The 23,642-nt window shown below is 36.6% G+C and overlaps 2 protein-coding genes across 7 annotated transcripts in view; one reads left to right on the forward strand and one right to left on the reverse strand.

Moving 5' to 3' along the window:
- LOC145690270 (uncharacterized) overlaps positions 1 to 18,263 on the forward strand; it is a 32,319-nt gene extending 14,056 nt beyond the window's left edge. For 2 of the 5 annotated variants that reach the window (XM_081765003.1, XM_081765004.1), the window contains exons 2-8: positions 2,787 to 2,871; positions 6,527 to 6,678; positions 9,390 to 9,620; positions 10,538 to 10,952; positions 13,181 to 13,365; positions 15,931 to 16,096; positions 17,675 to 18,263. In XM_081765003.1, coding sequence (XP_081621129.1) covers positions 2,787 to 2,871; positions 6,527 to 6,678; positions 9,390 to 9,620; positions 10,538 to 10,952; positions 13,181 to 13,365; positions 15,931 to 16,096; positions 17,675 to 18,165 — 1,725 coding nt within the window. In that variant the 3' untranslated portion in view covers positions 18,166 to 18,263. The remainder of the gene's footprint in view (positions 1 to 2,786; positions 2,872 to 6,526; positions 6,679 to 9,389; positions 9,621 to 10,537; positions 10,953 to 13,180; positions 13,366 to 15,930; positions 16,097 to 17,674) is intronic. The other 3 variants (XM_081765002.1, XM_081765005.1, XM_081765006.1) reach the window with 3 other exon arrangements.
- LOC145690271 (coiled-coil domain-containing protein 170-like) overlaps positions 1 to 23,642 on the reverse strand; it is a 266,079-nt gene that overhangs the window by 235,176 nt on the left and 7,261 nt on the right. The gene's annotated exons all lie outside the window — the stretch shown is intronic.

The following is a 23,642-nucleotide window of genomic DNA, read 5'->3' on the forward strand; positions in this document are numbered from 1 at the left end:
TATCTACTGGTTTAACGGCTATTGCGCCCGCGTATGTACACTTGGTGACAGCTTTGATTCTCGCTGGTAGAGTATACATAAAATTGTGATTCGGGTTCTATCATTCCTAGGTTCATGTCTCATATACCCTTGCTACTGAAGAAGATACTAAACTTTAAAAAGTGAAGTGTCCTTCTCAGAAGGACCAATTAGGTTTACTTCGAAACATCGAATCATATGACGTGTTTTTGACTTTACTATTGATAGAACTATTTTGTATAATATACAGGATGTATTAAAAGTTTACCATCCTTTTTAAAATCTATAAGGATATAATTTCATTGAATGTGGAATGGGCGATACACATTAAGTCCAGGGGAACACTTTTAGAAGTATGTCATGCGGACGGCCGCGGCCGCTATCTTGTTCCGCTATCCAGATTTCAAAAGTGTTATTATTAACAATAGGTGGATAATGTGATACTGTACATGACCATGAGTTAGAATTGTGTATGGATTGTCAAGTATGCAATCAAATTTCATATAACTTAATTTGGTGAAAAGTTATTGACAACTGAAAGATATGTTTACCTGTTCCACATGTCCACGCTGAGCAATTGCTGGGACACGAAGCAGAATATCGAGTAAAATTTGCGATACGTTGTTCCAGATGACAAAGATTGCAAATGTCTACAGCACAAACCATAGACTTAACATATCCCCAAAGGTAGAAATGAAGTGGCGTTAGGTCTGATAATTGGGCAGGCCATTCAACTGGCCTACGTTGATCAATTCATGTTCTATGGAATTCAAGTAGCGAATCCAAGATGGCGATCGTCTGCATGATATACAGGGCGAGACATAAGGCGGTAACACCGCTGTAGCACACGAACGGTTGGCGTTCACACTTGGTTCATGGTATACGTTGTTCGGGTGGGTAATTGACCATATTGCATGACATTGTTGCCCTGGCGGCCATCTTGGATCCAATTTTGGATTTTTAAATGGGAAGGGGGCATGTGGGGTATCATTTGATACGAGCTCGATCTCAGGAAAACAGTCGTGTAGTTTATTTTCACCTATCGTTCTTGAAGTTATTGCGTCACAAAGGGGGAAAATTTGGCATTACAACATGTGCTCTATGTGCTGTCCTTCTTGAGCAAGGCACTGCAAGACGCATCTGCCAATCCTTATTGACTCGCAACAGCATGTCCGGATCGACGGTTTCACAACATTACAGAAGGCGCTGCATCACATAGTGGATATCACGGATGGGTTCTTGGTAAACCAGGTTCTTCAGATGGTCCCAAAGGAAGAAGTCTAGCGGCGCAAGATCTGGAGATCGTGGTGGCCGCTCTATCGGTTCCCGTCGCCCTATCCAATGTCCCGAAAAATGTCTATCGAACAATTGGCGTGAACATAACGCATAGCGAGGTGTAGCCCCGTCTTGCTGGGAAAAGGAGGGGAAATCAATCCTCCTTCAAGAGAGCAGGGAAAACCTCATTCTCGAGCAGATCACGATATTTCTCACTAGTCAGGGTGTCGTGGATGAAGTACGGTCCAATAATGCGTCCCCCAGATTCCACATCACACCATAGCCATTTCCCCACCAATCTCTTTGCTGTCTTGGTGTCAATCTGGGTCACTCTAGTATCTATGCTTTTGTTCATTGACCTCTTCTTGAACGAAAAATAATGCATCACTGAAAAGAACACGTTGTGGGAACATGGGGTCCTCATCATACCTTTCTGTGGCCCATTCAGCAAACGGCATCAGTCTGTTCGGATCCCTCTGTTAACCGCTGCTGGAATTGTTGCTTGTATGGGTGCCACTTGTTCACACGCAGCAATCGTAGCACGGATCACTGATTCCTGTTATAGATGCCATACGACGATCCTTGTCGATCACAGAGCCCGTCTCATGGAACTTAAACAACTTGAATACTGTTACGTATGAGATGTTATCCCCTTTCGGTGGGATGCATTAAACTCAGCCACATTCACCCTGGCAGATCGTCCACAACTCTTCTCCACGGTCTCGATTCGTTCTGGAATTGTTAGCGACATCTTCCATCACCTGGAACAACAGATAAAAATATGCTGTAATGCCAAATTTGCACCCTTTGTGACGCAATAACTTCTTAATCAATAACGGTAAGTGAAAATGGACTGCACCACTGTTTCGCTGAGATTGAGATCGTGCCAATACCCATGTCCCCTTTCCCATTTAAAAATCCAGTTGGATCCAAGATAGCGGCTTTCAAGATGGCCGCCAGGGCAACATGTCATGCACTATGGTCCATTTCCCACACGAACAATACCATGAATCAAGTGTGAACGCCAAGTCGTTCCTGTGCTACAGGGGTGTTAAGACTTATGCCTCACCCTGTACTCTCAAGTATTTCACTGGGTCTAGAGTGTATCGCCCAACTCACATTCAATAAACCTTCATCCATGTAGGTTAGAGTGGTAGAGGGCTTCTGATACACCCTGTATATATTTTTAAAATGTACAGATGGATTTCTCTAATTCCAGTTATACCCCTATCCCCCTATATATACTTTTACTGAACTCGTTATGACATATTTGATGTCACTATTACTGTAGTATAATGTAGTTCGTTTAAATTTACCATTTAATACAAGCAGATTCTGACTTACGGGATTTTCGATACAACTTTGTCTGTAACTAATGAATTCTATTTTATTCAATTTAATATTTAATACAAATTCTTTTATCTTCATGATTAACTTAGTGGGTTTGTATTACACTGCAACTGATTATTATAATCCCATTATTGCTTGAGAAGAAAGAGATGGACAAATCTTCCTGTGGAGAAATCAAAGCTCTATTGGAAAGCTGGGGATTACAATCGTTACTTTCCACGTTTCAAGGTACGCAAATTAGATATTTTGTTTTATTAATTACTATCATTATTTATTACTATTGTGTTTAAAATCAATCCCTAATCTCATGATTTTGTACACTATGAAAATTAGCACAGAATATTAAGAAACATAGCTATGTCATTTGGGTAAGGAATACCATTGTAGAATTAACTTCCTGCTGGTAAGACAGTCGGTGCAGAATAATAATACAGCTACTAATATAAAAGTTGTTCACACACCTTCGCACAAAATCGAATGTTATTACTTTCGAACATTGTACTGTACATGCGACAGTCCATTCCTCGGAGTTTTAGTACAGGACTTCCTTACCATCCTAGCTAAGAAAGTGGGGAAATTCTGTATGAAATTCGTTTCGTATATTCTAGAAAACTGATAGCTACTTTTACCAGAATATTTGCCCGAGAATATTGTTTTTAATTATTTGCAGGGAGTTTGATATCCTGCGATTAGGATCGATGTTAATGAATGAATGGTGAGATGGATAATAGGGGAATAATGAAGGGAGAGGAAACGGGAGTTACCTCAAGAAAAACAACGCAGCCTTTCTTTGATCACTATAAAGGCTTATTTATAATTCACTAGCTTATCTTACCTATTTAGTGGTAGTGCTTTTACCTCTGTTGCGAGTGATTCTGGTTCTATCCAACGTCACGAGTTTGTTGTGGACAATATTGTCCGTGGAGTTCCTCGAGGTTTTCATTAATCATTTGTGAACTTCAGCCTACGTAGAATAGCAGTACGTAAAACAATTTTCTTTTTGTTTCCATGAATTTTCTCTGTAGTTATAAAATAAGTTCGTAGATCTGTATGCTGCTTACCTACTTTCGTGCTCAGCCGCCTACACTTCGAACATGTGGACAAAGCAAGCCTAATTTGTAATTGGGATGGTTTTGGAGGGATGTGAAATAAGTAGTTCCATGATATGTGTGAATTTCATTAGTGTAGATAATTAGTAAATAGACTAGCAGTTACTCTAAGTAAATGTACTGTCCTGTGTTTTCAGTTTTGGGTGCCGCGGAGCTGTAGTAGAGCGCTCTCTGACGCTTGGATTCTTGGCTTGATCCCAGCTCACGTCAAGTGGGCTTTGTGTTGGACAAACATCATTTGAGTAGGTTTTCTCAGTTTCCTCCCACTTTCTTTTTCACTATTTCATTTGTTGTCAGCGTCAGTTTTCTTTAGCCTACCTGGTATAACTGTGAGACGTTAAACTGATAATCTTACGTTTTATTAGTCTCTTTTGTGAACTTACTCTTGTGAAGATATTCAACATTAATTAGTTATGGTGTTAATAAATGATAGTTTAAGCAGTCTGAAACCACAATGGTTCTTTGTGTTCTATTACTTTGAGTGGTGTTTCTTTATAACTTTGTTCCAGATGTCTCGAAGAAATATACAACTAACAAATCAGAAACGGCCAGAAAACTCTTTGCCCTGCTTTACATAATATATTTGTATTATTTCTTCTGCTCCACTAAACGTTTGATCTTCAGATAGCGCATACTTACAGTACGGCTGGTTTTGATTGGTATTGTAGAGTTAACACGCTTGTGTATAACTTCCTCGTCACCATACTATTAGTGCCCGCACCTTAGCTGTAGAAGACCTGAGTTCAATTATCGGTGGAAAGTCTTATGGTTAGGATCTGACGTTAAGCAGTTAAGTTCGTCTCATATGCCGTCTGTGCTGAAAGGGATGCTAAACTGCAAACTAACCTATCTTGTGTAATGAGATTTTTTTATTGCAGTTGATTGACGTAATATTAATGTATGATACGTGTTTTCTGTGGTGGTGGCGTAAGCATAAACCACTCACGTACACCTCATTTGTCATTGCTTCAGAGCATTTTCAGTGCGCATGTGTAGCATGAGGGTTTTCCGGATTTATGTAGAGTATTGTGAGTTTTTGATTTTTAATTTTTAACATGTACATTAGAAGTAGAGATGGTACCTTATATATTTGTTTTAAAATTGTTGAAAGTGTGGTGTGAAGAATTTCAGGATTCCCATGTTACGTCATAGAGCGTTAGTTTCGTTTACTCCGACTTGGATTAACCTTTTTTTGCCTTTCCGCTTTTAATATTTGGCTATTTTCTTTCTGAAATAGAATGCATCATTGTATCCTATTAACATAAATGTTCATACATTTTACTTTAAGGACTACGCCAATGAAGTTAAACAATCAAATCGTTGCATGCAGACACCCTAATAAAAGTGATACGCTTTATATGAGTTCCGGGACAATTGTTGTGCACAAAACGCTGTATTCGTAGGAATGTCAAATACTGAGGAATTCGTAGGAATAATGTCAATATTCACTGAACCACACCCCCCGTTCTGGTCTACTGGCCAGTGCGTTTCCCTTTAGTGTACGTGGGCAATGTAGAATCTATTTTTGTTGGGAAAGCAAATAATTTTATTTCACAATAATTCACTCCTTGATCATTCACTACTTTGACTTTACAATTAATCATCCGCCTCCTTTAGTCTAAAGAGCACAATCTTGGAACGTTATACCAAAAAAAAAAAAAAAAAAAAAACTAATTTTCTGCTCACTGGTACCTTGCTTCCAGTTTTCTATTCGTCCTTTATATTGGTTATTTTTGTGATTAAATGAACAGGATTAATTTTGCTGCTTGTGAGTATATTACTAAACATGTTCTGCGCTATTAACTTGTAGGTAATATCTAAAGATAAATTACAAATTGTTTTGAACTTGCAGGAAACAAACTGAATGTTCAAAAAAGTGAAATAGCAATAACAGTATAAAAAGAAGGTTATATATATATATATATATATATATATATATATATATATATATATATATATATATATATATATATATATATATATATATATATATATATATATATATATATATATATATATGTAATATAAGATCTCGGGTGTTCTAAACATGGCGCCAACGGACCACAGATCACTCTCCTACAGATCAAAATAAAGCGAAAATGTTGTATGATGAAATGCCCTGCGGGGCCTCCTTCAGCCGCTATGGGGATCAAAATTTCACAATGTGGCAACGTCGCAGATTAACTTGGAGCCATTAGCATTACACTATGAATACAAGCAGTTGAATCGATTACTACACTAATAAGTGATACTAGTGTCAATATCGACTTTAGCTGCCATCTGGAAAGAATCGATATAACTATTTGATAGATTGATAGATCCAGGGGCGGATCCAGGACCGACTTCTGAGGAGGGCGGTGGATTGTCATACTGCTACTTTTAAGGGCTCCAAACTTTGGGATGATTTTTATTTATATATATAAAATAAGAAATTTTCCTCTTCTGGGGGGGGGGCGATCGCCCCCTGGATCCGCCCCTGGATAGATCTAATTAGTTTTTTTTTATTTGCGACGTTGGCACATAGTGCAATGTGTGACTCCAGACGATAACTCCAAAAGTATACAAATATATATATTTTGTGCTTTACTTTGACTTGTAGAGTAATGCTCTGTGTTCCGTGGGCTCTATTTTTAGAACACCCGATATATATATATATATATATATATATATATATATATATATAAAAGATAAATAGATGTGTGTGTGTGTGTACTTTAGTTTGTTTTGATTGTATGTATGACTAAATGTAAATTTAATTTCATTTTTTTAAATAGAAAATCTCGTCGATGTACCCGCTTTGCGGCTGTTAACAGAAAGTGATTTGAATCAGTTGATACCCCTTGTTGGATTGAGAGCTAAGTTTCGGGAGAAGTGGAAGGCGTGGGTTAACCCATCGAATGCTACTGATAACTCTTCGGTGGGAAGTGTATGTATTTTGAATAAGTGATTGAAAAACGTTAGCAATTTTACTTGAAAAGAGGACCTAACACTTTAAATAACATCTTAACAGCCATTTAGACTTAGTTTAAGCTTTCTCAAACTTTTGCACAGTGGAGCCATTCAAATAGTTTAACAACCGGATCTATGGTCAGTATACTAAGTTGACGTAATATTAGTACTATATAATTATAATTTCAATGATACTAACAATAGTAATTAGGATTAAATCTTATACCATCTTTAGATTTATATTTTGTATATTGTAAGGTGCGTTGCAAAATGACACGATCCGTACAAGATATCGTCATATTATATGATCATAAAGGAAACTGAAAATGAGAGGTATAATAAGTGACACTGTTGTATTTGTTACACGAAAACAGGTATTGCAGGAATAGATACGTATAGACGACAGGGCGAAACGAAAATGAATAATAGCCCAAGAGAAATGTTGTAAAATGATACGAACGCAGACATGTTTAGCATATCACGTAGTTTGGTCGCTGCTACGGAACATAGAGGGCGTTGGACGAGAATGCGAGATGTTTAGCAAACGAGTGATAGAAGTTAAGGTAGTGAGTGCTACGACGAGGACGCTTGTGTGAGGTGGCGAGTAAGAAGCGTAATGGACCGTAACAAAGTATTGTCTGAGTGCGAAAAGGGGCAAATAGTGGCATATAAAGAAGGTATGTTAATGAAATTGCATGTCGAAGTGGACGGACTGCTTGTGTCGTGAACAATTTTCTTAAACTTGGGATGCGGTATGGAGTAAGGAACTAATCAGGAAGGCCGCATACACTAACTCCACAACAGGAAAGACAAGTTGTTTGAAAGCTAAGTTGTGGTGGAATATCTCTTACACAGTTGGCAAGAGACCCTAACATTCATGTACATAAATCTGCCCTATCAAGAGCTGTGAAATGCTGCAATCATCTCTGATATAAGAAACACAAGCGTCAGCCACGACCCACGGTGCATCACAAGGAGCGACTGCTGGTCTGGACCAAAACACATGTGACCTGGAAGCAGAATTGGCGTCGTGTCATCTTCAGTGACAAAAATAAATGTAATTTGGGTTGTTCCGATGGCTGACTGTACTACTGCGGAAGGAGGAACAAATGTTCTCTAAGCGACAGTACGGATGAGTCTGTAATATGGGAGGACTTTGGTTATTATGGTACTACAAACTTCGCATATTCTAAAATTCTGACATCAACCACGTACCAAACAGTACTTGCAGACAATTTGTTGCCATTTGTCGCGCGAATTGCTGGTCCCGAGTGGATCTTCCAACAGGACAATGCTACTGCCCACGTTGCTGGAACCACCAGGGATTGGTTTCGTGAGAAAGACGTGATTGTCCTTGCTTGGCCTTCCAATTCCACAGACATAAAAGCGATGGATAACCTATGGGAAATGTGTCGCTCAGTATACGCCAACGGTACCCAGTACAACAGTGTTTGCGAATTGCAGGATGCCATCATCGCTGCATGAAATCAAATTGATGTAACGCTGCTAGACAGCATGTTTGATCGGGTGTTCAAGATGGTGTTACGCAATTGCTCATAGAACTGGCATTTGTATTGCGTTCGTTTCATTTTGCTATAGTCATTATCGTATTTTGGCTGTTTTTTTCAGTTTGCCTAGCCGTGAAATGAGTGAACTATCTGTATATATATTCTCCTTGTCCATCTCTACATATCGTGTATTCCATCCATGACATAAGTTTTCTAAAGTTACATAACATGTTTGCATCTTCTGCATAATTTTGCAACATACCTTACATTTGTATAATTTCCTTAAACGGAATCTAGATTTTTCATATACGTAATTTACACTTCGCTCTGGGTGGACAGTTATTAATATCCCTATTATCCACCATCAGTAAGATTGTCCACACCGCCATGCAAGACAATAAAAGAAAAATAAAGATAGTCATTTGACTGCTATTTTCATCAATGAAAGCCGTAGGAAATAGTTTTGTTCTGTTTTTCTGTGCACACTGACGATGTAACGACAGGAGCGTATGTGGTTCAGATTCCATGTTAAGATGTAGGTCCACATCTCATATAACCTCGCTGCTGAAAGAGACGCTAAACTGGAAACAAAATCAAATTAAACTAAACCATACAAATTAATGGATAAGTAATCAGAGGCGATAGGTAACTGGGGCAGTCACAGCAGCTTCCCGGATCTCAGAAATAAAGGGGGCGCGGTGGCTCAGTGGTAGAGCGTTCACCTCCGGTGCTTGAGGACCCTGGTTCGATCCCAGCTCGCGCCGTGTGGACTTTGTCGTGGACAAACATCGTGCTCGTGTGTTTTCTCGGGGTTCTATAGTTTCCTCCCAACTTCTTCATTCCACCATTTCACTCATCTCTCATCAGTCTCCTTTAGTCTAGCCGGCATAATCGTGGGACGTAAAACTTAGATTTCAGTTCATTTTCGGAAATAAAGGGAAACTTTAATTCCAGACGACACTGAGGTTTCTCGTCTGGTTACTGGTCACAGCAGCTTCAGGCAGCGTATTGTGAACTGAGGCCCACATCTAAGGGTTTTGTATAGGTAATGTTAAGTTGCTTGTATGATGTTAAGATCAGAGTTGAAGTTGTGTGTACCTGAAGTATACTCAATAATAAATGAAATCTTTTCATTAACGTAGATCTGTTATTGAACATGGAAATGTTTAATTTCCTTAAGGTTTCTGTTCATTCCTATAATGATGGAGACTGCTTAGTGGATATATCTGATGCTGTTCTAAGAGCTACAGGAGCTAAAAGTGCAACAGACAACGACCTTGTAGAAAGACAAATTGAAGATACTTACGAAGCAGAAGGACATAACGAGGGTGTAAATAAAGCCCCCTCCAATTTAGATGGAAGTCAATCCCAGATATATGGAAATTGTTGGAAGCCTTTTGACCCTTTATATGTAAGTATCAATACCATCGATATTTCCCTTACTATTTTGCTTATTGTTGCTATATTTATCATAGTAAATAGGATTGGATAAACAAAAAATCTGTTACAAGTTTCAAAAGTAAATGGATATTGGGATACACATTTTAATTCATACTTTTACTAATGGTAATTAAATTCTTTATGCTTTTCATTTATATTATGTAAGTTTATGGTGTGTCCCTCCACATTCTTCACTCATATTATGTTCACTTTAGTTACATTATCCTATCAAAGGTTTGTCTTTGTATACTATTATTTACCCTCACTCTACACTTATAAATTACACTTACCAATGCCGAGCATTTAACTTCTTTTATTTATTTTTTAAATGTACAGCTTTCGTATCTAGGACATTTTCTGAGACTTGCTTCCTCCCTTCATATACATATTCTTGATATCTGGGGTTTGTTTCAGGTAACGTAATGAGTTTACAAGTGAATGTTACGACTCATAGTTCATTTCATTCATACTTCTCCCCAATGGCATCACTCAATTGGTGCCACATATGACCACGATCAGTAGAAAAATTGAGAGTAGCAACCATGTAACTTAGCAGTGCACCATCTTGCCATTCTGTCGTCTTAAAATACAGAAAAAACAGAGGAAGGATGTCAAGACATTCCTTCTGTGCAAATGTTGCTTCACCATTTGAAGGGAAAAAGACGATACATTGCTAAAAACAAAATAATAATAATAATAATAATAATAATAATAATAAGTGCTAGAAAGGTCTGTGGTCTTGAGATTAGGAAAGAACAGGACGACCTTCCTGTTCTCATACTGTATATGAAGAAATGAACATATTGTCTATTTAATCTCAAATACTTTGTTTCCTTAAGCACATCCACTGAGTGCACACTGAAAATGTTTTCGGATCTTTTGTTTCAGGTCTTTAATGTTCTGAACGAAACACTTGATGGAAAGGCAATAATAAATTCATCAACACAAAACAATGGATTGTTGCGCGGAAGTCAACGAAAAGAAGTAGGACGGCTTTTGATTAAGCACATCCTTTTTGAAAACCCATACAGAAAAATCCAGATGTTTGACTTCACAACCTTGGCAAAGCAAATTGTAGACCTATTTCCTAAGGAAGCTGCATCTCTTTATTATACAGCGTCGCTACCTGCAACACGATATCAGACGAAGAGAAATGCTAGCGGAATATTATACGAAGCTTACATTACACGGAGAAGGAAACTTCGGGAGTTAAAAGATCCCACCTCACCTCAGAGTTGTCCATCAAGGCGTTCTACGTCTTCGAATTTATCTTCAGTACTAACAGTAGAGGAAGAAAATGAAGGTATATAGATCTTACATTTACTAGCTTTCGTTTCATGCTAGTATGTTGTTTAGATAGTATGTAAAGTAATTTGTTACATGAAAGCAAGTATATAATGACAAATAATAATTAGTCCTGGAAAGGGCTCATACAGAGCTTGTAGTTTAAAAGGGCATGGGTTTTGGGTACTAGATTTACATACTCTTATTTTCTGTCAACGAATACATACTGAACGAAATGACTAAGCTATTATCTTCCCATGGTAACAAGACATTAGAAACGCGAACTTATTCTAAATGTTATTAAATTGCATGCAGTGAGTACTTAATGATATTACACCAATCATTAAAATATTAAAGAATAAATGACTTCTATGATAAATCATAGAACGTGCAAACCAGGTATAGTTGGAGCTGTTTGGTTTTATTTTAGTTTAGCGTACCGTTAAGCTGCGGGGCTATATGAGACTTGGACCTACAGTTTAAAGTAGGATCCGAACTTCCGCCAGAAATCGAACCCGGATTTCCCACGCCAGAGGCACGTACGCAAACTTCTTACCCACGGGTACTGTACAGTATTACTGGTTTTTATACCGTGAAGCCTACTCAGGTGAATTATTGCATAAACTACTTTTACTGGCGTATCTAAACTAATGATGTGCGATAAAATTAGTTTTAAAACTTCGTATTATCTACAGGTGTAGGGAAATATGCTTTATTAAAATTCAGCTCTAATCAGTGATTGATAAACTTGTAATAGCAATGTCAGGCGGATTTGGCATCTAACTTTGCATGTCACTCTACCTGAAAATATGACTAGATATGGATCACTCGATCAATAAATAGTTACTGGATTTCGCTTTACACTTTTAACTAATCACTACTAATCAATTACAGGAAAAACAATATTTTTCGAAAGTAAGAAATGGTGTTTTTTAGCATAACAGCACACACAATAAACATTGTGTTAATGACTAAAATCATTTTTATAATTTAAATGGCAGGATTTAGAACGTAGTTAGTAGTATCGATTAGTTCTTCACTTGTGCTATAGGTTTTTCCCTGTTCATTGTTTAGAGGTACAACATAATATGCCGCTGGGCTTTGCGGCATACCTGATAGAAAACATGTTAACTTCAGTACTTTTCTGTAAACTTGACATAACTGATATAAACGTCTGCTTAATTAGTAGTACTAAGATGTTTAATGAGGCTTTTCGGATGGTTGAGAGAATTCGTTGTTCAGCTCAGTTTTTGGCTGCAATCTTCAAAACAGAAATCTTTTTTTTACGTTCCACAGTTGTCATAGGCTAAGAGAGACTGCACTAATAAGAATGAATGAAATGAAGTGAAGAAAGTGGCAGGAAGCTGGAGAACTCTTCAGTGTTTGTTCAACACAAAGCCCACTAGGCGCGAGCTTGGTTGAACTTGGGACTCACGCACAGAAGATGAATGCTCTACCCCTGAGCCACTGCGGCCTCTTCAGGTTTCGAGCTACAGTATACAGGGTGTTAACTGATACTTGCAATACTGGAAAGCAACTGGAAATTTATATCGATAACGAAAATACTGAAAATATATTGAAAATTGTGTAATATTGGAAAATTCCTTTTGAGACGCTTCAAGATGGCAGCCCCTTCATCTGGGTGTAGGTAGTGATAGAGATAACTGGTAACCTAATCAGAAACCTAGCTAGTTCGAGAAAGCAAATAGTATATAGTTAGTATATAGAAATTTTATATATAGTTACGTTCATGTAATATTTTTGCAGTATCAAGACAGTAGCACACCTAAATGTGAACATTAAACACGTTACTCTGATATTTGTAATTAGTTGGTCTTGACTGTTTCTGTACAAATGTAATGAGACTGTAAAAATATGTAATACGGTGAACTAGCTGAGAAAAGTTTGCTGTGAGGAGTGGAGGACCAACACACCAAAAAAGTGGATTGAAAGGCATTCTGAGTGGAAAAAAAGGTCCAGAAAACTCTTCTGGTTGTTGTTTTAGTCCACTAGTTTGATTTTTCTATTAGCATACAGAAGACTGCTTGTGTAACATTTTACAGGCCATTCAATACCATAGCATACAGTCGTATGTGGCACTCACGTTGTTTTGGTTCACCATAGTTTTCTAAACATTTTTCGGTCAGAATACTGGAAATATTTGAAATACCAAAGTCAACTCCAGTAGACCGTACAGTTCCTTATCTTTATATTTTAGTCATTTATACTGTGTATTTTCTTTTCTAGATGAGCCAATTGTGGATGAAAAAGTTCAGTGGCTTCAGAACAGTATCGATCCATGGGCACTAGTTGAAATAAATTGGAACGACACAGTCCTCAATCGCATGCGGGAAGTCGAAGATGGTGCAGGAACTGTCGTGGACTATTTTAACAAATATCCTGCTCTAAAACAACCTCAAGGATTTCAATTAGTAAGTGTTGTACGTTTATATATGAGAAATTAATCAATATTGGGTGTCCCCAACTCTCAGCATTTAAGATGTTTATCAAAATACGATGATTGTACGATTCTAAATTCTTCTAGAGCAGTGTTCAGCAACTAGTGTGTCGCGGCACACCAATGTGCCTTATCAAGGTGAAAACTGTCACGTAAACGTTTACCTATTGTAAGACATTATTGAACTCTTTATCCCTGTTTCTGCGTGCCGAGGGGGTGTCAAAGTTCTCAGGAGAACTGCAACAAGGATGGTATTAGTACCTTTCTACATAGTCACTGTGCCTAGCGACACATTTTTGCCAGCGGTTCTGCACTTTCCGTAAGCCTGTTTTGTAAAAGTCTGCAGTTTGGCTTTGAAACTATAGTTCCTCAGAAATAACGTCTTTCCTACTGTCAAAATAACATTCTCTGAGTGGATGCTTCATTTGTGAGAAGAGAAAGGTCACTTTGGTGGGTCAACCTTTCATATCCTAATTCCACTGCCTTCATGGACACGAGCTCGTACATTGTCTGCCAACAGTAGAACCCCTTGTGTGGCCACTCCACGACGTTTCTTCAATTCCTCTCGTGACTTAGTCAGGAGATGGGAATAATAGGTAATAGTTAGTTTCTGTCGTAGGTAATCTTCGTGATGACCCCTTCAGTCTCAGAAAACTAAAAGCATCACTTTGGCGGCCGACTTCTGTGTTGTCTTTTTAAGGGTTGGAAGGAGGGGTGTTTCCATTGTTTGCTCATTTCCTTTGCTTATGGATCATAAAAATAAACCTAGCGTTCGTCAGTTGTCATTAGTCTGCCTAGAAGGTCCTCTTCATCTCACAGCGATGCAACATTTCTTTGCAGCGTCGTCGCGATCCCTTCTGGAATGAGCAGTCGTGGCACTCATCGTATTGACACTTCCTGAAAATGCAGCTGGTTGTGAGTATTATTTCAGGTAGACCCATATCCATATTTATGCACACAGAACATTTTCAATGGTAATCCTCCTGTCTTCCATTATCTCAACTTTCTCTATCAAGGCGACATCATTCATGAAAGATTCTTCCAGATCTACAGACGTCCGCGGTGGTCATTTGTAAGTTTGGAATTGGTTTCCACTTGGATCCTTTCATAGGATGGGGTTTCATCCTCAGACTTCTCTTCATGAATCTACTTTCGTGATTTCCCCTGCAGATGGAGGAATTTAATGACGCTTCATGCTTCAAGCTTGCCAATCATCGCACATTCAGAGGTTTATCTGGAAAAAGTTGTAACTAGTCCATGTTCATGGTTCACATACGTGGACGTAACTATAAAATGCATGTCCAAGGGGGGTTGTTGTTCGTCATTCTAGGTGATTGTACAAACTTGTTGATGCTTCCTCATATACTTGTACAGTATTTAATTTCCTGTAATTTTTTTTCGAAAGTTGTTGGATTAAAACAACTTGCATGACTGTAATACTATGTCTTTCGCAAAGTGTTCCGGAATTTAGTGATAAGGTAGTCAAATTATCACAGAGGCCAAGAATCCATTTACAATATCCGTAACGTTGCTAATGCTTCCTGCAAGGATATTATGAAAATAACCTCTCTCAGCTATTAGTGAAATTTGAAACATTCTTCTCTACTGAAATTACTTAGAGTTCATTTCCAATTCCATTGTATTTGTGAGAGTTGTAGTTTTAGATGTAGCCTGAAATTAAAGCGTCAAAAAAGGAGACTTCAACCATTCAATGAAGAAATGACTTGCATTAACAACTATTCCTCCACGAACCAGTGAAACAGACACAAATGTCACATTGGAGGTATAACTAGAATTATTTATTAACTTATTATAACAAAAGTATATTTATTTTATGTGTTCTGAAGTATAACTTCATACACACAGAACTAAAATCCATGTACTTGTGCCATAATATATTTTAATACATTTTAATTGACATAAATAATTTATAAATGTGTGACTCAATTTTTTTAATAATAATAATAATAATCTTTAATAACGTGCTTAGAACTAAAATCAATAATACAACTCTTGGTCGTGTAATTCAATGATACGAATATAAACCTATAGAATACAATAAAACCATAAAACGATAGAAAATATTATGCTAATTACATATGAAATAAGTGAATTAAACCATAGTCAGTGCATTAAGTCATTGCAAATCAAGGTAAATAAAATAGTTTTAAGATGTTCAATGATTGTAATACTTTACAGGTCTTGAGACTAAAACTTGTTTTGTTGCTAGGTTAGGTGGCTCAGTAGTACTTAACTCTCGTGCATGGGTTCTTAGTTTGATCCCCGGGTAAGTTTGTGGCTTACAACATTGCACCTGTGGGTGGATTTCTTACAGTATTAATTTCTTGCAAAATATTACCTTCAATCTCATATTGATTAACAATAATAAACAAAAATATTTGTGAAATAGCTGCAAAAATTAATCGTAAGACTGTCCAACTGGTACGTGTATGTATCGCTGTTGGTTGAACATATGTACTTTTTTTTTTTTTTTTTTTTTGCTCCATTGGTGTTTTAATGTTTACAATTTTCTTTTCAGCTGTTACACGATTTTTCGTACCTCTATCCAGAGAAGGACAACTGTTTCTTCAGTACTATAGTGGCAGTACGAGATAGAATAATCAATATCGCTGAAGAACGCATAAAGACTTCCAGGGATCCAGAATTAAATCATCAAATTTCAAATTACATAGGACAAATTAGAGGTAATGCAAATTCAATTTTACTTTGAATTTTGAAGTATCTCTGAAAGTTGCGTTTCGAGCATAGACAATCATGTTACCTGGACCCACTCTGTCCTAACACTACATATTTCTAATACAGCTTAAGTGGGTCATATCACAAGTAGGTAATATTTTGTATTTTTTATTTTTATTTATTTATTTTTGTTCAAAGGCTTCCATGAAAGGCTCCCTAAGCACGAAATATATTTGTTTCTGGGTACTTTACAAGAGTTTAAAAATTATTCCTCTCTTAGACAGAGTGGGTAAGGTACTGGTAGGCCCACAGCGGTATAAACTAGTTTTCCAACTAGACCAGTAACTATCATTCTTTGAAAAGGAATGAAGTTTCATCTTAAATTAAAACAAAATGCGAAAGTTATTATTCCTTATCATGTACACTTATGTTTCTGCTCCATATTTGTATGGCATTTGTTTAATCGTTCTGTTGTATTACGGAACTTATATTAAATTCGTTGTCACATTATTTCTATTCTAAGGAAGGCTTTGGATGCCAGATGAAATTTCGTTGATTGAAGCAGTACTGTTGATATTGGCTTCGACGTTATGCACCAAGGCTAAAGGAGACTGTGCTAATGGTGGTGAACAAAATGGTAAAATTGTTTAAGAAGTCGAGAAAACCCACGCACACTGTTCACCACAAAGCCATTTGGCGAGAGCCTCTCCGTTGATCTAGTGACTAGTGTGTGCGTCTTTGATGCACGTGGTCTCGAGTTCAATTCCCAGTGAGAGCACACAAAAAAGTTTAGTTTAACATTCACTTTAGTTTACCGTCGTTCTGTCTTTTACCCTAATGAACATTACCGTGTAACATTAAACAAAAATGTAAATAAAACATATATGAAAACTTACGATCATGATCAGCAGAGTAGAAAATAAGGACAATTATATATATTTAGAAAGTACTAACTTGGATATTGAATGGATTTTAGAAGCTAAAACTAGGGATGACATATGTTCATAATGAGCTATTTAGCATGTGCTGAATTCGTAATGCAATCAAGAGACTGAGAACTGAAATTAAACAGAAAACTAGTGAACCTTCACTTTTACAATAAAATAGCTTAGTTTCACATACATGTTCATAGACTAAGGAATATTGTCAAATAATACTAGGATTTAGTTCGACCTAAACAATACACTGGTATATATTTTGAAGCTAGTTGTTAATTAAGTGTTAAGATAACTCATTGGAACTCTTGGCTTGAAATCATTGAATAATAAAACCATATTAGTCATAGTAGGTAAAAAATAGAATGAGAAAATGTTTCGACATCCAACCATAATAGCGTGTAATTTTTCTTTACTATGACTGGTGTTATCAGTAAATATCGGCTGGTCGCTTATCTTCGTATTTCTGAAATTATTCTTCGCATCATTCAATAGTGATTTTATTTAATTCTTTCAATTAGTTCCCTCTTAGTTATCACCAATGTTTGTCAGTTACCGGTAACTGAAATACTCAGAAGTGTCGATTATAATTTAGCTCTAGTTTACTTTCACACTGAACGACCCGATTATAACTACTGTTGTTCTTTTCAGATCAAGATCCTGACTCAAGGAGTCTAGTGGCCCTTTTGTTAATTCCTTACATAATTGGAATTCCGCCCTGCAGACGGAAGAGAGGATTTACAACATGGAAACCATCGCGCTCAGAAATAAGAGATGGATTCATAACTCAAGTTGCATCAGGAGATGACGTACAGGTGTGCGTTGAATCCCGAAGGAACAAACTCCAACGTCTTGGACGGTCTTTCCAGCCCCTTGTGTTATTTGTTGGTGACAATCTTACGGAAGTGAAGGGAGTGTATGTTGTAGTGGATAACACATATTATTCCATGCACAGTGTAATCCAAGCTGTAGATGTTGCTTTCAAAATTTTTCAGTCCGTTGGTGCTCAATACCCAGAAGAAGCATCAGATATTTGGCTCGTCATACAGAGAGGATTTTACAACATAGAAACAAAATTCGATCGTATAAATCAAGCAGTGAGGAACTTACTAGCGGATCTTTGCCTCTTAACTATTACATAAAAGGTATACGTGTTACGGATGTGCGAAGAAATTCCCTGTAGTATCTAACTTAATAAAGCACATGAGAATTTACTGCAGGAAGTTAACTACTGGTACGAGGGATTTCCGTTGCGGTGAAAGAAGGTGCTTTCGCCTCTTTTCATCGGGAGTTACTCTTAAAAGACACTTAGTTAGAGTCCATTCAACATGTACTTCGTCCCCATCAGTCATTGATTCCCAATCAAACCTAAATATTGTACTTTCTGATACCCCTTCTACACCCACGCAAGATTTTGTTCATGAAATAACCAAAGAAAACGCTATAGCACAATTTGTATCATCACTGCATGCAATGCCACTTATTCCTCGTTCTACAATTCAGTTCATTGTGGAAAACTTGAATAATTTTTTACATGCCTCAAAAAATATTCTTGAAACCGAATTTTATAATATGGTTGGTAGAGATAATGTTCCAAGATACATTCAAGAATGCTTCGAAAAAGTGTTGTCATCACATGCTGCATGTGTAACGGATCTTCGTTCAGAATATAAACGTCTTCAATTCTTTGAACGTTTGGAAACGTACATTGCTCCCATAGAAATTACAATTGGGCAACGTATGGAGTCCAAACGTTCAGGAGATGGTGTCGGTTTTGTATCTATACCTTGTACAATGCAGCTTATACCTATCAATGTTGTTCTTCAAAAATTTTTTTCAATTAATAAAGTCTTATTTGAAACCTTACAATATTTAAAGTATTTAGAAAATGATGCAATCTGTTTAGAAAACATTGTGCAGGCGAAAATTTGGAAAGATGTACTGAACACAAGTGAAGAAAATTACCTTCACCTTCCCATGATACTGTATTTCGACGATTTTGAGATTGGGAATCCTCTTGGTAGTCATGCTACTATTCATAAATTAGGTGCAATTTACTTGTCGTTGCCCTGTCTCCCCACTCACTACGCTTCCCTTTTGAATCACATTTTCCTTCTCGCATTGTTCCATTCATCTGACAGGAACAAATTTGGAAACAACATAGTTTTCCAAAAAATAATTGAAATACTCAATGAATTAAACCATACGGGTGTATCAGTGGCCACCGATGTTTTCAGCGGAGCTATTAAGTTTCATGTTTTGTGTTTATGTGGCGATAATTTAGCCTTAAATGGCATATTGGGTTTTGTGGAGAACTTTGTGGCAAATTATTACTGTAGAATCTGTACTTGTAGCAAACAGCAGATGCAAAGTATGTTGTATGAAGATAAAACGTCATTGAGGAGCATAGAAAATTATGAGCAACATTTACTCTTAAATGATACGTCGAGAACAGGTATCAAGGAGAAATGTGTTTTCCTTAATTTAAATGGATTTAAACTTTTTGATAATGTAGGAGTAGATATTTTACATGACTACTTAGAAGGTTGTTGTCGTTACGTAATGAATTTTGTTATTACTTATTTAGTTCAAGAGACGAAACTAGTTCCATTGAATATTGTACAAGCTCGATTGTTTAATTTTGATTACGGTCCGGATTCTTCGTCCAAACCTGTGAATGCATTAACAGTGGAAGGATCCAACTTGAAACTTAGAACGTCTGCTTCTGAAATGGTTACATTAGTTAGGTATTTTGGTTTACTTTTTGGCTATTATGTTCCAAGAAAAAATGAAGTGTGTAATTTGTATACAGCGTTACGTAGAATTTTGGATAGATTGTTAAATAAGAGGGTTTATAATGATACGTCTGAGCAACTGACATATTTAATAGCAGATCTTAATGAGACATATTGCAACCTTACTAAAAGTTCGCTAAAACCAAAATTCCATTTTCTTTTACACTATCCTAGTATGCTTCTTAAGTTTGGACCTTTGACCCAAGTGTGGACAATGAGGTTTGAGGCCAAACATAAAATTTCTAAAATTGCTGCCAGGGCGTCTTCGAGCCGTGTGAACATATGCAAAACAATTGCAATGAAAAACCAACTAATATTGAACGACATGATTTTAAAAAATAAACCTGTGTGCTCTTTCATTTGTGGAAAAAAGCGAAAAGTGGAAACTATCATCACTAGTTTGCTGAAACAAAAGTTTTTTTCTGACATCGAATCCTGTGATATATTCTGTAGCCTGGGTAAGAATTAAAGGTGTTAAATTAGATGTTTCTTCTGTTGTTACTGTTGATCTGTGCACTGAAAACTGTTTACCTATATTTGCCCAAATAACGGATATATGGGTTACTGACGATGAAAGAATATTTTTATTATGTTCTTTGTTCGAAACTAATGATTTTGACCTACACTTCTTTGCATATAAAGTTTCAAAAAAGAATGAATCTGTTTGGCTTCGTTATAGTGATCTGATGACGTACATACCAAACACATTTACAGTTATGTCCGATCATAGTCTCTATGTAACTGTTAGATCGCCTATAAACTAGTTTACATACCATAATGAACAAAACGAATAAAGTTACCGTTCATTTTTAAGTAACTAATAGGAACGATGGTACTTGGAATAGACCGCACTTAAGATGGAATCCAAAACACACGATATTAGGTAAACTATTGAAAAAAGAAATAACAAGGTAGTGAAACATATCTACTTGTAGAAGTTATAGGGCACATATGTAAGAAAAGTGGCTTACCTTGTGTCTGCATATTACTTTAGTTAAATATATTCTTCCTCTAGATATGTAGTCAGCACCATTTTTATTACGGTTACCGAATTCTTACTTTAACATCTATTAAGTTTTGCATTATTTAGAGAACAATTGCTGGAAATTATTCAGTGATTTAATTTAGTTTTTTGATTCCTTTTAATCATTGTCCCTGTATTTGCTGCCTATTAAAAAAAAAAAAAAAACTTTGTTCACAGTACTGATTATTGTGGAAATAAACAATTTCTTTAATTTGTTCTTTACCTGGTTATCTTTTTTGGAAACTCTTTTGCAGGTATAATACTTGAATTTTAGGACAAGGATATTTGAAAATGTATTTTGGCTTGTGTAGTTTGTCAATGTCTAAGTTATTTTTGTTTTGTTGGCACCAGATGTGAATTATTTTCGAATTCCAGGTAGGGGCAATGTGTTCAGATCTAATTTTTGAAGTAATGTAAATGTCCCAAGGAAACGAGATTTTGTTAGATTCTTTGTAAAATTGGTAATAATCTTAACGGTAAAGTTGTGTAAACTGGAAAGATTTGTAACAAAATGTATAATACAATATAAATAAATAATAAAGAATTATCGTTTACTTTCTGAACAAATCAACATCCAGAATTATCCTTTATCCAAGTCATGAGAATGGGGTACTTTGCACATCGCTATACTTTGTATCAGGTGTTCCATGTTCGTTTCATAACTTTGTAACTTTTCTAGTGCTGCCATCATCGCAGGTCAGTAGGAGCGTTTAAGGATTTCACTCATGCAGCCTGATGACTAACGTGCGTTCTGTTATGCATGGTACTTGGTATTAAACAAGTGAGAAAAACGACACGAAATGAGATACAATTGTCTGAGTCATAGGCAGTATCCACAACGAACAATGCTGAGTGTGCATGAGTTTTCTATTTATCATTTGGCTGAATTCAATGTTGCATTTACTGCTGAAATCTGTACTTTATTTCGTACTTTGAAGATGCAGTTTGATGTAAGTTTTAAATTCTTGCGTATATATGCTGTACACTTGTATCTTACACGTAACTTCAAGAATCATCACTCTTTAAGGATGTATGAGAAAGTTACTGTTCTCCATTAAAAGTGCAACACTAAGACGACATCGTTGGAAGTCCAAATTTACAGTGCGTGGAGCATGGAAGGTTACAGTTCATTAGTATAAGTGCCACGAAGAAGTACCAGTTATGTCATATAGTGACAGCAAGTGAAAACCAGTCAGTCATATTTAAATGGTAAGCGAAAGGTGGTGTGGCGTGAGTTATTACAGAGCGTAGGTATGGGATACTAGAATAGAGTTGATTATGAAGAGATTGGATATTTTCTTTCCAAAAGAATCCTGCTTCTGTATGCAGTATCACAATGCCCGCATTCACTTCTCTCGCCCGTGGCACTAAGCTGGATGACGCCTGTATTTTGCTTCGCCACGTTGAACAGGTGCACAGTGTTAAGGTGTGGGATGTCGTTATGTGGCTCTCATATTTTTAATTATATCTATATTTAAAAAAAAAATAACTTATCTGTTAAAATGTACAGAGAAGTTTTCTGAAAAATTCTATTCAGGCTTCTTGTGGCAATAACTTCTGTATTTTGGAAGATACTATTATGGAAAAGAAGATATGGAAGTCGTCTCTATATAGTATAAGCAATGGATAACAGCAGCTTAATAAATGATTGTACGTAAATCTTGTTTGAGTTTGAATATAGAATTATACATTGTTGTGAATTTTGCATTATTATTGAAGTGGTGCAACTAACTTACTGCAAAACGTATGATAAATTTTTACAGTAGGTCTAATATTGTCACATATTGATTTACTCTGTATGAAAACTAAAATAGTTTAACATGGTTAACCGCCTTTCTGCGAATATTTCTAAAATTAACGCTCGTCACTTTTCAACACTTGGCTTCGCAGTAGCTTTCCAACGAATTAGCAGGAAGTCCATACTTATAGGACACCCTGCAGGCAAATACATTTCCTTGGACAGTTTCACTGCTCCAAACTAAAATTTGAAAAGTGTAGTATTGTTAATTTTATTATTATTGGCACAAAGGAGATCAACCATATTTTAAGCTATTTTTGTTTTCATGCAGTGTAAAACAATATTTGACAACATTACAGTAAGAATGTATCATGCATTTTGCAGTATGTTGCAGCTCTTTAATAATGGTGCACTATACGCACAATCTAGATCCTAAAAATGTCCAATCCATATATTACAAGAAGGCAATACGTATGCGATACAGGTAAAATCCGTATATTTCATATAGACAACCAATTAGCTACATACATCCAATCCATACATAACATATGGCCAACCTGTACGCGACATAAGTATAATCTATATGCTGCATGCAAACAGTCTGTAAGCTACATATGTGCACTCTGTATGGTGCATACGGATAAGCTGTGTGCGACATAAGGAAAATCTGTATAATACATACGTACAATACGTATACTGTATCTAGTCATGCGTACGGGGCATAAGTATAATATAGATGCTGTCTCGGGGTTGAACGCAAGAAACATACGTATAATCTATATACTGCATACGTCCAATCCGTATATTACAAAAAGGCAATACGTATGCGACATACGTAAAATCCATATACTTCATACAAACAACCTATAAGCTACATACACCCAATCCATACATTACATACGGCCAACCTGTACGCGACGTACGTATCATTTATATGCTGCATGCAGACAGTCTGTAAGCTACATATGTGCACTCTGTATGGTGCATACGGATATTCTGTATGCTGTATCTGAACAAGCTGTGTGCGACATAAGGAAAATCTGTATAATACATACGTACAAT

Source organism: Thermobia domestica, chromosome 7, assembly GCF_964235325.1.
Source record: "Thermobia domestica chromosome 7, izTheDome1.hap1.1, whole genome shotgun sequence".
Lineage (NCBI taxonomy): Eukaryota > Metazoa > Arthropoda > Insecta > Zygentoma > Lepismatidae > Thermobia > Thermobia domestica.